We start from the raw sequence: 14,896 nt of genomic DNA, 5'->3' as shown, positions 1-14,896 counted from the left end.
CTCAGGTCTCGGGAGGATCAAAGTATCGTTACGACATCTATATCGAGGTGATTTCAAACTGCCAAGACACTTTCCAGCAAATCCTCATCGAAAAATAAGATAGTTCAACGAACAATAAAATGACTCATTGGTTATGCCACAGTCTGTATAGATAGTATTTACTGCTAACTTAGGCCTAAGGCTACCTTTTATAAGACTGAATCGATAAATTGGGAAAATATCCTGAATCCAGTAAAAAAACCTCGCTAAGAATACGAAAACTTACCATGATACATGGCTTGACGAATCCGCGGCATTGTAAACGAGAGATGGCGAAAATCCAAGAAGTATTGCTAAACCCACTCGCTCGCTAATAACTAAAGGCCTAGCTATGTTGCAAATCAATATTTAGCTAAGCCTGATGATGGGGTTGCTAGGAGCCAGTTAAACCTCGTTGATAGGGAGTTATGGTGTCGTGATGACAATGTGATGAGAATGTATAATGGTGATGTGAGGATAAGGTTGTTAGCACACGTGTTTTTATACTTCGTGACGTCACTAGGCTTCATTTTAATTTCTACAGCCTGGAGGTCTATAATTGGCTTTCAAGCTTTGCTTTCAATGGAATATTGAACGAACTGATGAGTTCCTATTAAGTTAATAGCATTTATAGACATTTTATCAAGGAATCGATTTAGACACATCGCCGACCCTGGTTTCAGAGCATTTTAAAGCTTTCACGACAACTTGCGATACACTTACAATCAAGTGCACTAACGTGAACTACTCAATGACACTAAAAATTAAATGCCTATTCTCCAACAGAACAAAGTTGTCCTTTTTGTTTTAGATAACTCATAAAAAGGACTTTAGTGTGAAAGATCGATTTGCATTAATAGACAAGGAATTCCAATTGTCTGAACCCTGGCCTATTCAATGCATGTCCAGCGCCTGGATTTCCAAGCGCAAAGGGAATATTCTGAATAATGAACTCCGTAAAACATTTGCCTGAGTCCAATCCCTGTGAACATCTTGCGAAGGGACGCATTGAAGAGAAGTTAGAAGCAAGTTCCTCCCAAGAGTTTGGAACCGCACTGAAGGAGGAGACTTTAGGAGTAACACTATCACGCTGGTAAAACGGCATGCAACTTTCCGAAGTTTCTCAACTTGTAGAGGTTGGAGTGGTTGTTCAGAAGCACTGCTTTCTGCCAAACAAAAGCCTTTATGTTTGGGTACTTGCGAAAAGCCTAGGGCTAAAACGCAATCTTTTGATAGGCCTGATGCAACCGGAGGGAGGAGTCGCAATAGCGAAAGGCACGTCTCCAAAACAATGGGTTCTCATACGCAACATGATAATCAGACAATACAGAGTTTGGTGTCCACTTCATCACAAGTATGACTGGTTAAACTGTAGATCGCATACAGATATGTCGGTAGAGTCTACTAGTGGTGTCGTTAAAGAACTAAAGACTAAAGACATCCGCCGAAATGGCAACGAGATACACAAACAAAGAGACAGGGTGAAAACAAAGCAACCTGGCAAGCGGAGAATGAGAAAGAAAGCAAAGCGATGAAACTGGATCATGGATAAAAATAAGGCTGTGGCCCCAGGCCTGAAACTTTCCAGCGGTTTGGACAATGTTGCGATATTTACTGACAACATGTTTATTTTCACGAGGAGACGTCCAATATTGACGTAGTGCCATTGAGTTGTTTTTTGGTGTGCTTATGCTGTGTAATTCCGTGAATCTCTCTTTCCCTTAGGCCAACTGATTATCTGATGTAGACAAAGATGGATTAAAATTTCGCTCTTGGATAAATATATGTACTGAAAAGCAAGATTTATGCAAAATATAATGCCTAAAGTCATCAGTTTATAAAGGCTTTTTAAAAGTGAATTTAAACGAAAAAATGGCACTTTAATTTCCTGTTGTTTTGAATGATGTGTGATGATACTTAGGACAAAGCCGCGGTAAACCATGCATTGTGAAGAGAGATCCTTGGTAATTGGATATAGGTTTGTAGTATATCTGTGATGCAGATATCGGGTAAAGAAGATATGCCTTAGGCCCAAAACCTTTCACGGTATAATACTTGGCACAGTTATTTTTACAAATCTAGCATATATTTGTTGGCTTTTCTTGTGCATGTACTATGCTTAAGCGTTTAAGATAATTTTCCACAAAGACTTCCGTATCCAAAGGAGTATGTGGGCCTCGGGAATAGTTCGATAGAGTAAAAAATGTGATGAGTGGTTCTTGTTTACTATTTTATACTCTTTATTGGTAAATTCAACGCTAAAGTAGGTCGAGTTATTGATGTTTCAAGTTGCCTTCGTGTTGCCTCCCTACAGCATCGCAAATACAGATTACGAAAGCAATATTTCACCACCTGACCAACTGCTATTCATCATGTTCTGAGCTCATCGTCTAAATGACACCTTTCTGCCAGGAAGTGTTGCAGAAAATTATTACCCTCTATCTCTAACAATCTTGAAGCCATCAACCACCACATTTGCTGAACAATATCACGGCCACCCCGTGCCATTCTTCCATAGAAATCCTACCAAGCACCATGTGATAATCCCCCCTCACAAATTCCACAATTTACTATTCATCATAGCCGCATCGTTGTCTTAAATCACACCCAGCACACTTGAGGGTAAATGGTTGCGTGTCGCAGCCTATAACCTGTCATCAGTTCTACATTTACTTGCCAGCTCCCGACCCATAATGACCAACAAATTGCGATCTTTGAACATTTATTAGAAGAAGGCGCGCGGAACATGTTGAAAACTATCTCAAACAATTACAGGGATTATCCATAAATGACACTGTTGGCGCTTCTTCTTTTGTTCGCGCCATGACTGCAGTTTTAACCTTTTCAACTCTTCGGCTACCCCGAAAATTGTCCTAATGTTAACTTTTTAACAACAACTACAGCTATATTCAATTTAACGGAGGCGAATGCTCAGAACGTCTCTTCGACCTACTTCATCTGTCGTTTCCAAATGCGTTACACCAGCAACCCTACTGTTGCACTCAAGGTATACCAATCACAACCAAAGAAAGTATGTTGTATACCGTCGCACAGTTTTGACAATCCGTCGACTGATTCGTCTTCCGTGGCTGAGAGCAGGACACTCACAACGGGCACGTGTTGCACCATGGCACTCAAACTGGCGTATGCACGACTGTAGCTGTACGAGCACTTGCTTCCCATTCGACAATATGTCCGACGTAACCGATGCGAATCCTACCACGGCCACAAGCCGCTTTTTTATTGTTTTCTCAAAGCATATCCTATTCTGAGGTCAGTGCTAAAAGCTACCTTGTTTGGTGCCTTTCTCCAATCGCCTGTGTACCATCCATTAGATAATGGTTGCCAACACTCTAGCCGTCGGAACATAACCTGCTCGAGGCGATGGAATCTAAGCGCTAGGCATTAACGTAATGGGTATTTGACTGCAAACACCATCTAAATAATACAGCTTGAAAGTAAATGTTCTAGCCGGTCTTGACAGCTTTAACTGATGTCAGGCTTTTAACGTGATTGGATAAAAGCACACTTTAATTTATTCTTTTTTGTTTAAATGCTTTTTGTGGATCATGGTGGTTAAGACATTGCTTTTACCATTATAGATTATGATGGCAGTGGCGGCAGGGTTTATGTTATGGAGATGGATTCTGCTGGGATGTTGTTTGTGCAATCATATAGCTTCAGTTCGTGATATCGTGATGGACTCGGAGAACATTGCCAATCATTTAACCCTGTATTGATGAAGGGTACATTCTGGGTTGAGGGAGGGGCTGGTGTGGAAGGGGCAGTTGAATAATTTGAAGTGATGTGGGTAGTTATCCTATACTACTGACCGCTGTGAGAGCGTGTGTTGTAGTAAAACTGTCACAATGTCGAATTAGTCTTGCCACCCTCATCTTAGTATTGGTCATATCAGTTACCTGATCTCAAGATTGCTTTCACTGCAGTCAATTCCTTCATGTTCTGCAAGGTTTTGTCAGCAATGATATAAGGTTAATTACATATACTATTACGTTTCTAGTTTGTTTGGATATGACGGCCATTTTGATTTCGTTGACCAGCAGTCCACTCCTAGGCGATTGCTATTTTATAGCCACCGATACATATTGCTTCATGTTATACAAAATAATAACTGGTGTAGCAATGTAATGGAGTGACACCTAGACGCTCTATACATCATACGGCTTCCAATAACGGCGCACAACCTTCTCCAATATTAGTATAAAATTACTTAGAGTGCCATGGCCAGCGAATGGACGCGGCATGGAAAATCTCAATACATTAGCCATAGCATGTGTAATTACACCAAGTGATCTATGGTGCGTCCCTCGCTAATGGTTCTCTGATTCTGGAACGCTGTAAAATCAGACGCAGTGTTCGATCTGGGGTTTTGGCACCCGGAAGTGGCCATAATGGCTCTGGAGTGATTTCAGGATTGGCAATTAACGTATTGAATGTGTCATAGTAGATCACGACAACGTCAACAAAGATGGCCGCCTAATGGACGCAGGCGACATGTAATAGATCGACCTCGTCTCCAAGGAAAAATCAAAGACAGTCAGGTCCAGTTTGATGCTGTGGTCGTTTCTTGATTGGGGAGTGTTTTTTTGTCCGAGGAAGAAATATTCCACCTTGCCTAGCGTAATCAGCGTAACATTCAACCAACGGTTTAGTTACCTCATAATGCGGTGGGATGTAATGTATTTATTTCTTAATAAAGTTAATTCAAAATTCTCCGTTTTTCGACCCTGGCCTCGAAACAACAAAACGACCCATTTGTACTTAACGCGTACTTTATATATTGCCCGTGCAGACAACAAATGCCTTGCTAATGAGGTGGCGATTGTCAGAGGCATAAAGGCGGGACAAGCTCCAATTAGAATTCCCCGGGCCTACGGGAGCCCTGTTTACTTAAGTCAAACTAATGAGCGGTCCTGACTGGGAAAATATCAAAAACGCGAGCTAGTAATGGCCGCCTCTCCTGTGCCTTGGAGGGAAGAACATTTGTACTAATTGGGCGGGTTGTGATATAATGATGATATGGATGTGGAAGGCGGAGGCTTGGACAGGAAAACATCGATCGTGACAGTTTATGCTGTTGGGTCTGGCCATTTTAGAAGGTGTGGCGGAATCACGAGATCATTTTGATCGTCTCGTTTTCCAGATGTGTATTTTTACTCTCAGAACTACGATAGCTTCGGACTCTCCTTCATCATCAACGTTCCTCTCATGGAGACAATCGCCATTGCGGCCAGTCGTCACTCGGGTGGTTGTAAAAGACGAGTGCAAACGGAACGGAGCCGTTTTGGCAGCATTGATCTTGATGAGTATCTGTACATAAAGTGATATCTGCCTTCATCAAAGAGTTATATGAAACCGATAATGAATCGATCCAGTTCCGCTATAGTGTTGTGGAACGCTGCGTTTGCCACGCCGATACATGCGTAAGGGAGGAGTTGCGATAAAAGTAGGTTGCTCCTCAGTGGAACTAAGCAGAGGGGATATTTGGCTATTCAAGTGGATAGTCATTTGAAGCATGTTTATGTTCATGCTTGTCTTCTACCGCTGCGTTGCAATGGCCTAACAAGAGTCCCTCCATCCTGAATATGGGGTTCGTTGACCGCCAAAACAACACGTCCTATTTCTCTCTCGAAATATGATAACATGTGAATCCATGAAGGACTAGCCGCTATTTTGATCACATGATTTGCTAAACTACTGCTGCCGTTGCTACTTTCTGTAATCCCAATCCAGTTCCTCAATCAGCCGTGCCATTTAGCTGATGCGATTTAGTGTAATGGCAGTCACCATTAGGTACATGACCTCCCTCCATCACCATCAGTGTCCCTCCATTACAAACCACTTAATGGAACAACAGAGAGAGCAGCCCAATGCTAAAATGCACTAAAAGCATTATATTTACACTGTACACACTGCACAAATGCACACTCAATAACGATGTGTACCACCCATCTACCCCTAAACTAATTAGGGAAAGTCTATTCACAAGACACACAGAAATTAACAAGGCAACCAATTAGTTAAGTGAATGCGTGAACTGTATGGGTTTTCTTTCGTTTTAATGAGGCATGCATTGTGTAGCTCTACATGGAAAAACTAACAGGCCTTCCTAATTACATTTGCTTTTGCTGAATGTTTATCTTCAATTTGATTTTAATGAGCAATCTTTGGCTGACTGAGTGTTGGACTAGTAAACTATATTGGGCCTACTTGGTCGTGGGATTATGGTTTCCCCAAACATTACTTGTAAACAACTTAACCCTCAACATTTTTTGGAAGTAATTATCCGTTCTACAAAGCTAAAGCTATACAGCGGGGTCCAAGGATCTCATTCCCTAGTAGTTGCCCCTGACACTGGTTTCAGCAACGAAGCAGCATCTCGCGTGATGTGGCGAGATTTCACGCCTCCTCGATGGACATATGTCGACCAATCAAAACCACAGCCGCATTGCGTGCTCTCCTGGTACATGCTGAGAACGTGGTTTACAGGACCAGAGCAGAGAAGTCAGACGATGGCTAATGAAGAGGTTACGAATTATTGATCTCGTGAGGAAATTTGGACAGTTATATAACCAGTCATGCTTTTACGCAAAAGGTCAACGCCTCAGTCTTACTTTCCCAAAACAAAAACAGATTACATGTGAGAGTTGGCCACACAAAACACATACATGCAAGCCAGCAAAAACGATGCCATGCTAACAGAATGCAATGTACTGTACTGTTGTCGTCCTTTCTGCCGTCAAGCAATTACTTCATACCAGCCAATATTTTAAATTGCTTTTAGATTAACGAATGCCACGTACAATTAATTAATTGAATTTCTCGCTGATTAATTAATTAATGAACACATAATCATTTGGATACAACAAGACTACTCCTGTAGAACATGAATTAGCTATAGTCTGTATTTATACAAAAATCAGTGTTAGATAATGTGCAGCTGATGTGATTCATCATATTCAGTGTATGTGTAACGCTGCAGTCATAATAACGAGTGCATGCTGCAGGCTACATTGCATTTATGTCATTTGGCAAAATGAATACTATGATATTGGGAACTCATCCACCATAAGGTAACAGCCAGAAAGCAGAGTTGCGAAACCTGCCAAAAAGCATTACAAAACATTTTCATTTAAACAGCCAACATTTCGCATCCCTACTTATATCCATTATGTATTTATTTTGTAACAACATCTGTGTCCATAGAATTGAGTATATATGCTAATATGTCGTGCACATGTGGTGCAGAGACGGCATGTGTGCAATACATGCAAAGCACTGTCAGTTTAGCTTTATACATGTTCTCACGTGCTCAGATTCTGCATGTGTCTGATCCTAAGCCACATTTTACCCCAGACTGACGCCTATGGTAATTCAAACCTCGACAGCTATACTTAGTAAGGAACCCCATGTACTACCCTAACAAGTATCACGTGCACTCAATTAAATTTAATTGACTAATTAAATAAGTAAGTCTGAATGCTCGATACGAGGATGCTAAATTAAGCCAGTTCTACACGACACGATCTTATCGCCGCCATTTTCTTTTCGTCTCCAGTTTCCTAATTTGCTGCCCCGCGATAATGCACTCGGGCCTCAATTAAATTTAATTGAGTAATAAGATTATTATGGGAGCATGGTTCAATATGGATCTATATAGACTGCATGATATAAGAACAAGACACTCAGAGGATAAAGTTGTAGGAGGAATGAATTTGAGAAGGGAATTGGTAAAAGGGAAGAGGGGCTTAGCTTGTAGCTATAACAGGGAATGGAATGTCACCAGCTTAGAATGAATGCAAAAACGTGCTGTAACCGAGCAGAACTGGTACAGCAATGGTAAATAGATGTTAGATGGTTTCTGTGTGCCCGTAATTGGTAGTTTTGATTCTTGATTAAATCGGACGTAATTCAGCCACTGCTTTGTGCCAATCGAAAGCTATCAAGCCGCCCCGGGCAATCATGCTGTAATTGAATGTCAACTGTGCACCGTTTCATTGCTTCTCGGATTGGGCCACATTGAAATGTATTGGGTGTTCGGTTGCATCGCGATGGGATCAGTTGTGTGTCGAGCTGTCCGATGTAGCATGGCATTGCTGTGTGTAGTGCCAAGGAACCTGGCAAATATAACGATCACATGACTGTGTACCTTCCAGCTGTTTTCACCTTTTAGACATGTTCAGTGTCCAGTGACAACTGTTTCACCCTTGACATTATCGTTTCCAGTGTCGCAGTGTAGGTCCATCATATCCATTAATATTACAAACAGAAGGCACGTTTTGGTATCATCGTGTGTAACGCCGTTCGATTTCCACTAGCAAGGTAACTGAGACACTTTTTGGCATACCTTGTCCAGTGTCCACCATTTATTTACCACAGTCAGACATCATAGCAGTTGATAATATTGTTGCATATCGCGTTTCATACACCCCATGTTATTAGGCCCGAGATAATTACAACCCTAGATAGGCCAGGCTTTTAATTAAATCTTTCAGATTATTGGGTCTGTGTCATCTCATCTTATTATCAGGACCTTCAGCGCAGAAAAGACAGCAATTAGTTGCCAGCTATTTTATTGGATGGGCAGTTCGTACTTTCAAACAACAGGAGAAAGGGAAAAGCCTACAGCCTACGAAGCCAATCTGTTCACCTTCATAAATGGAAATTGGAGTTCTCAGATTAATCGCATACTAGGATAAATACAGGTCGTGTCCACAGTGCCCGACCTCCGCTCACCGTGTTCCCTGGTTGTTGGCCTTGACAGAACCACATCCCATGGAGATGTGTAACAGCAAAGGCATCCAGGGCACGGGCAACCCACTGTACCTCGCGCCTGAAACGTACCCTGAGATTGAAGCACTAAAAAAAAAACCATGGTCACTTTGACCATTGCACATTCCCTCTCCGTATGAATCCTTGATTGGACAAGATGCAGTAAACTGAATTGGATTGTAACTTTGCCTGACCGTGCTTTCTTTCATAGAGCATGCTAATTCACAATTTTAAAAATCTGAATGGAAGGTGTAATGGTAATGTCGTCTTATCAGACAGAGACATTCAAATTAGACTAATGCATTTATTGATGTTTGTAGGAGAGTGTGGTTTTTTTCAGATTTTATTGTGTATGTTTAGTGCAATTATCAACAGTTATGTATGTTTATAGCCCATTAAGCGTCATTTAAATACTTGGGGCAGATTGAGTAAATGGTCAATTAGCCCTTAATGGCGGAACTTCGAATTCCAGATAGAATGGGAATTGCTATTGATTTGAAATACAGGTTTGCGTTGAATTCTATGATAGAGCCATTCACTCAACATCAGTGTAAGAGTGTGTAATATTTACTCATGGCATTTGTAGCTGGTAGGACCTACCTCGTGAAACGTACCCAGAGCATCAGGTTGTTTCACCTGACTGGCCCCCTCCCCACCCAAGCGGGGTTAACTAGAGGTGCGCATCACATGTTGTGTCATATTGTGTCTACGAACACCGGTTAGTGATAATACCATTTGCTCACCATAGAGGTCCTCAGAAAGATCCATGTTGCATGCAGACAAATACGAGTCGCAAATGGTCAAAGATATGACCATGACGTCAGGAAGACAATATACCTGCCCAAAGATGACAGAGATTTTGACGAAGAAACACAAGAAGTAGTCCAGAATAAGAAACAAGTAGTTAATCGATGATAGGAGGATGACATTGGGTAACTCTGCTGTTAGTACCTACAGGAGGAGAATTATATGAGGGAGAGGCTTGGTGACAACAAAACACGAAACAGCAAAGTTCAAGAGACGAATGATATACAGTACTAGTAGGCTTGGTAACATCAAACTTCAAACGACGTATACAATCAGACACACAAACTCACAGTGAAAGGACGATGACATGACCAATGAAGGATTTGAGGGTTGCATGGCAAGGACCGTGGTCCTACTTACCCATCGCTTGATCTATCCCATCCATATCCCCTTGCTGACCGTGGTCTGCGTACATCGAGTCACTGAAATTGACCCAATAACACTCAGTGTTACAAGTCTGAATACTGTGTTCAGGAATCAACTAGGTTATAAGACAGAAAACTTCAATTTTTCCGTGAAAGCTCTATTAGTTATCTCATATCTCACCAGCCCCTGAAGAAGAGAGAGACTATGCCTATTGACCAACGGATACCACTGTGACAACACAAGTTTGGTGCTCTGCAGCAGACCCGTTTTAGGACAGTCGATTTCGTTTGAGAGAACGACTATCTGGCATTCCGAATGACATCTTAAGACGTTTTGTTCGATTGTTTTCTCCCTTTCAGTGAAAAACCCTGGTCATCAATCATGCATGATACTCATGCAATTTGATTTTAGTAACTCTCAGATTAAGTGCATCATTGTAGGGTCCCAGTTGTAAGTGGCGACGAGATTTACTTGTTAGATACGTGCAAATGTAAAACAAATCGAACATCAATCTCAGCACTTGTCCTGCTAAACCCCCACCAGCTCAATATGCTTTCAAACCCCCATTTTCTTTCCCTATCCATGCAATCTCTTACTGAATAGGCTACAGTACATTAGACATGTTCAAATCTTTTTAGAAAGTGCCTTCACTTAGCCAAAGCACTCTCACTAATGACTTGCTTACATTTGCCAAATATTAGTCTAGGAAAATGCACTTCTTAATGGGGCCAGGTGTGTGTATAGTCCATGCATTAAGACTACCTTGGTATGTAATAAGAATAATTGGTGAAACCTATTAGAGCACAGTCGATGTGTTAACACTTTTAGGAGGAGGAAATACTGTACCCTGCAGAATATGAGTCTACTCTATGAGCTCCTGACATGATGCAGAAAGCTGAGAACGACATGTTATGTAACAAATACTACGGAATTTTTGGCGCCAGTCGTGATCGTCATTGATGGCCTGATTAAGATTACTTGGTACAATACATCTTGAAAATGCTAAATGGCGAGGCTGTGTCGAGTAGTGGCCCACCTGTCTTGAGTACTCAAAACAGCGTAGATTTATGAATGGGGGTGTGTTTCGCCTGTTGTTTCCGACGGGTAATTTCAAATTCTAATTTTTTTTTATTGTTTCGTGATAGCTTTCCTTTAAGGTTTCTTCTAGAGCCACCAGCATGACGCTGAACAATAGTCCCAGTGCTACCACACCTTAAAATTCCAATCAACTTGGATAAACAAGCTGACTAATAAATTCATCATAAGCTGCCAAGTTCATAAAGATGACCGGACAGTGCTCATGTCAATGTCCTGTATGACTAGGTCATTATAACTCGCCTACGAGCATTGGCAATCCGCGGAGTTGTTTGAGGGAGAAGTCCAATTAGTTTTCCATACACCTCTGATGAAAGGCTTTGCTAATAACCAATTTGTGAAAACATCCTTCTTCCACCATTGTTGGAATAAACTCTCAACTAGTCCGTCGTATCCCGAGGCTTTTTTCAGGCCTACTGACGAGAGACTACAAAACCAGGCCAATCTCAATAATATAAAGACTTTTACTCTACGGTGTGATTGGCTCCATCTCTCAATGTAATCACTCTGACATCGCCTTTGAAAGAAGGCTGTCATTTTGCTGACAATAATCGTAGGACTCTTCGGCCGCCTTAATTGGCAATTTAGCTTCCTGACTTCCTCTGGTTTTATCTATTGCTCCCACGGTCGCCGCTAATAGGTGCCAGCCATTCAGTTCTTATTAGAACATTGTCGAATAGAGACAGAGTTAACCCATTGATAGCTGGGCAACCACAGTAGCCCGTGGGTGTACCATCGTTATCTTGGATACGGTGGGCTACCTTACACGTGAATACCAAAATCAGCACTCTCAAGTGTCCATCAAAACTATTTAGCAAGAGGTTTATCAGCAAATGAACCGTCCATTGGTTCTTTAAAACATGGAAAAGGATTTTAACATGTGATCACACATTATAGTGAAGCATGACATGGAGGTTGGCTATCATGGTAAGATATATCCATAGCCAACCAGGGGAGACGGAGAGCTCCGATGGTTTGGTTAAAGAAACAGTGGCTCTCTCCCCTATTAACAGAGCTTACACCACCAATTGATTAACGAAGAAGAGCATTTACTGATATTTTCCTGTTATCCATTTAATTTGAACATGCATTTCAGTGCACTTATCTGTAGACCTCATTTCTGATGAGATTAAATCGACTATTCAAAGAATGGCGACATTCCCCAGCAAGATATCTTCCAAATTTCGTAATATTGTCTGTACGAATAGACTTCAGGTAGCTCTGACCAAGTTGTGTGTCGTCTTCAAAGCAGAAGCACGTTAATTGGGCGGGATAACGAGAACATGGACAAAAGTAATAGTGAGTGTGCATAGCACTGACAACCAATGACTTGCCCAACCTTGCAACGGTACACCTCTATGAAAAAGAAACATGGACTTTCAGCTAAATTGCCAATTACTGCTAATGGTTTCGTGGAAACTCATACTTTGATATGGCGCGATTGCTTGCTAATGCATGTGTCGTGTAAATGTCACACGTAGGCCCAAATCAACATTGCAATGAGAGTTCAAACACAGCAAGGAACCAATTTAACGGTCTGCAAAGAATAGATGACCTTCTAAGTCAATGGGACGGGGACAGTGAAGAGTGACCGAGTGCATCCACACTTTGTCTATCTGTTTTTATCCTTTCAGCTGGTGCCAGTTCTACCCGATTGGGAGGGGGTAGGCTCTAAGAACTTCCACTGAGACAGCTCAGGGCACTCCATCCAGATCCTAGCTAGGGATGGATGTTTCATACAGAAAAGAAAAAAATACTTGTTTTAATCATGCCAATGTCTGGGACATAGACAATCAGGTTGCATTTACTGTCGTCAATGAGACAAGTTTTTATCGGGGGAACATTTTTAACGGAGTGCAATACAATATTGGGCTATTTAGGCCAATAGGACATGAACAGTTATATGGAGTGACAGTGCATCTTGCATGGAGAGCAGACCAAGTGCTCAGGTTGTTGAAAGCAGAGATTGAATGGAAGACAGCTGCAGGTTCAGACTGTACAGCGTTGAATGAGAATGCAGGCACGTCAATGGACTGTGTGCTCGTGTAGCGTAGATGCGTGGCATAGACTATTATCTGATTTGGCTCCAATGCTGCAGTGGCTGCAGATACTATGGCTGCACTCCGGACAGTAGTAACATCGACATCGTTGCACAGTCGCGGTCGGCCTCAGTGGTGTCGTGATGCAAAGGGCTTCATAATCACGTAGTTCCTGATCCCGGAGTCCTTGAGCGTCCCACACAAAAGGCATTCTTTGCAGTCCATACGAATGACTTCGAGTGAGCAGGCAAATTGAGCCTACAGGAGCTTTGATAACAAATACCTCATGACTTCGTTGTCTAACCTCGGGGGGGGGGGGGCAAGTGACCATCCACCCACGGCAGGCCCATGCCCCTGTTCCAGAGGCTAACCTTTGTATTGAGACAAACGAGGACTGCCTTCGACGACTGTTGGCATTAGGCTACTGCATGACCCTGAGCCTGACATCCCAAGGACAAGAAGAAGCTGAATTTGATAGCATTGCCAACCAAGAGCTGATAGAGCAAGCTGTTTACTACTTCAGCTGTTCAAAGAGGCTCGGATAACCTGCATAGTGTGCTACCCAGCGGGATATAGCTCGCAGGTCCATGCCGCCGCAGCCAGCATGCAAGCTGAACAGTACGCATAGAACCAGCGCATACTCTACCATTGACCGGAATGTGTTTAACATGTTCACGGATCCCACACGATGCATTTGACTGTTGCTGGACGACCCATTCCTTGCACCATCCGTCGTGGTACCAAGCTTCCTTCGTTAAAAGGCGACGAGGATGTGAAAGTCAATACAACCGATTGTGAGAAGGATTGAAAGCCTTAGGCTGACCCTGTTTCAAGCATGTCAGAAACAACCCAAAGTCAACGATGTATCGCCATGGCATCACGATTTGAAATCTCTATGACAACCAGCATCAGTTGCCAATCAACGGTCACCTTCCACTGATCAAGAGATGAGCATTATTGCCCTGTGAACAAGACACTGCCACCTTCTAGACTACTCTAATTACAAAAACACTAATTACCTTGAAAGTTACGTCCCTCCCTCTCTCCAAGTCAGTGATGTTAAATTCCTAAACGGGCCAGCACAAAAAAAATCAGCCAAACCCGGCTACGACAATCTGAATGTCAAGGGAAGATTTGTATCCGAATGGGTATAGACTTAATTGTATTTCTATTTATCCTTAGGATTATCAAATAGAGGAGATGTTGACAATCTCACTTGGTCATAGACAGACGACCTCTCACTTTGCCGATATACACTCAACTGTCATGTGCATTCTCTGCAGTGACTCATGAATGGAGCCAACAGAAAATCCACCCCTCGCAATGGACGAACCATAGCGCGGATAATAGGCATTTGGGCTCAACCATTAGCGCGCAAGGGAGTATAACTTATATCGATTTTACTGGGTTTCTCCAGAGCACTCGCTGTAACTTAATTGACGCTTTAAGGGATCATTACTGCTGTGAATTAATAATAGGCCCTTTATAGATCTAGGTACAAGTTATGAGAGTGTCATTAGAGGATTGAGTAATCTGCGAGACCCCAGGCTCGGCGAAGTGAAGAATAATGGATGCAAACATTGGAGAATTTGTTCAGTCTCTGTAGTTGACGCATCATCATCTGAACTGGCATAAATTCTTCAGCTCAAATTTAAGTGTGAATAAATGATAGGCCCTTCCTAGGGACTAGACATGAGAATGTGTGATATGTATGACCTAGGACACTGCAGAGTTAAGGATACTTGACGAAAACATCGTATTTTCTTTTGGTTGCTTGA

General features: G+C 42.2%; 1 protein-coding gene across 2 annotated transcripts in view; it reads right to left on the bottom strand.

Annotated features, from left to right (window-relative positions):
* The window catches only part of LOC135501279 (LIM domain transcription factor LMO4.2-like), an 82,222-nt gene extending 67,861 nt beyond the window's left edge, over positions 1 to 14,361 (bottom strand). Inside the window, exons 1-2 of one of the 2 annotated variants that reach the window (XM_064793308.1) lie at positions 14,138 to 14,361; positions 9,979 to 10,040 (exon numbers count right to left, since the gene is read on the bottom strand). In XM_064793308.1, the coding sequence (XP_064649378.1) occupies positions 9,979 to 10,033 (55 nt within the window). In that variant the 5' untranslated portion in view covers positions 10,034 to 10,040; positions 14,138 to 14,361. Of the gene's footprint in view, positions 1 to 265; positions 346 to 9,978; positions 10,041 to 14,137 lie in introns of those variants that run through there. The other variant, XM_064793309.1, reaches the window with a different exon arrangement.
* Positions 14,362 to 14,896: the final 535 nt, after the last annotated feature.

This window comes from Lineus longissimus, chromosome 17 (assembly GCF_910592395.1).
Source record: "Lineus longissimus chromosome 17, tnLinLong1.2, whole genome shotgun sequence".
In the NCBI taxonomy this organism is placed as follows: domain Eukaryota; kingdom Metazoa; phylum Nemertea; class Pilidiophora; order Heteronemertea; family Lineidae; genus Lineus; species Lineus longissimus.
The sequence above is the reverse complement of the archived record's forward strand: the minus strand, read 5'-3'. Positions and strand labels throughout refer to the sequence as shown.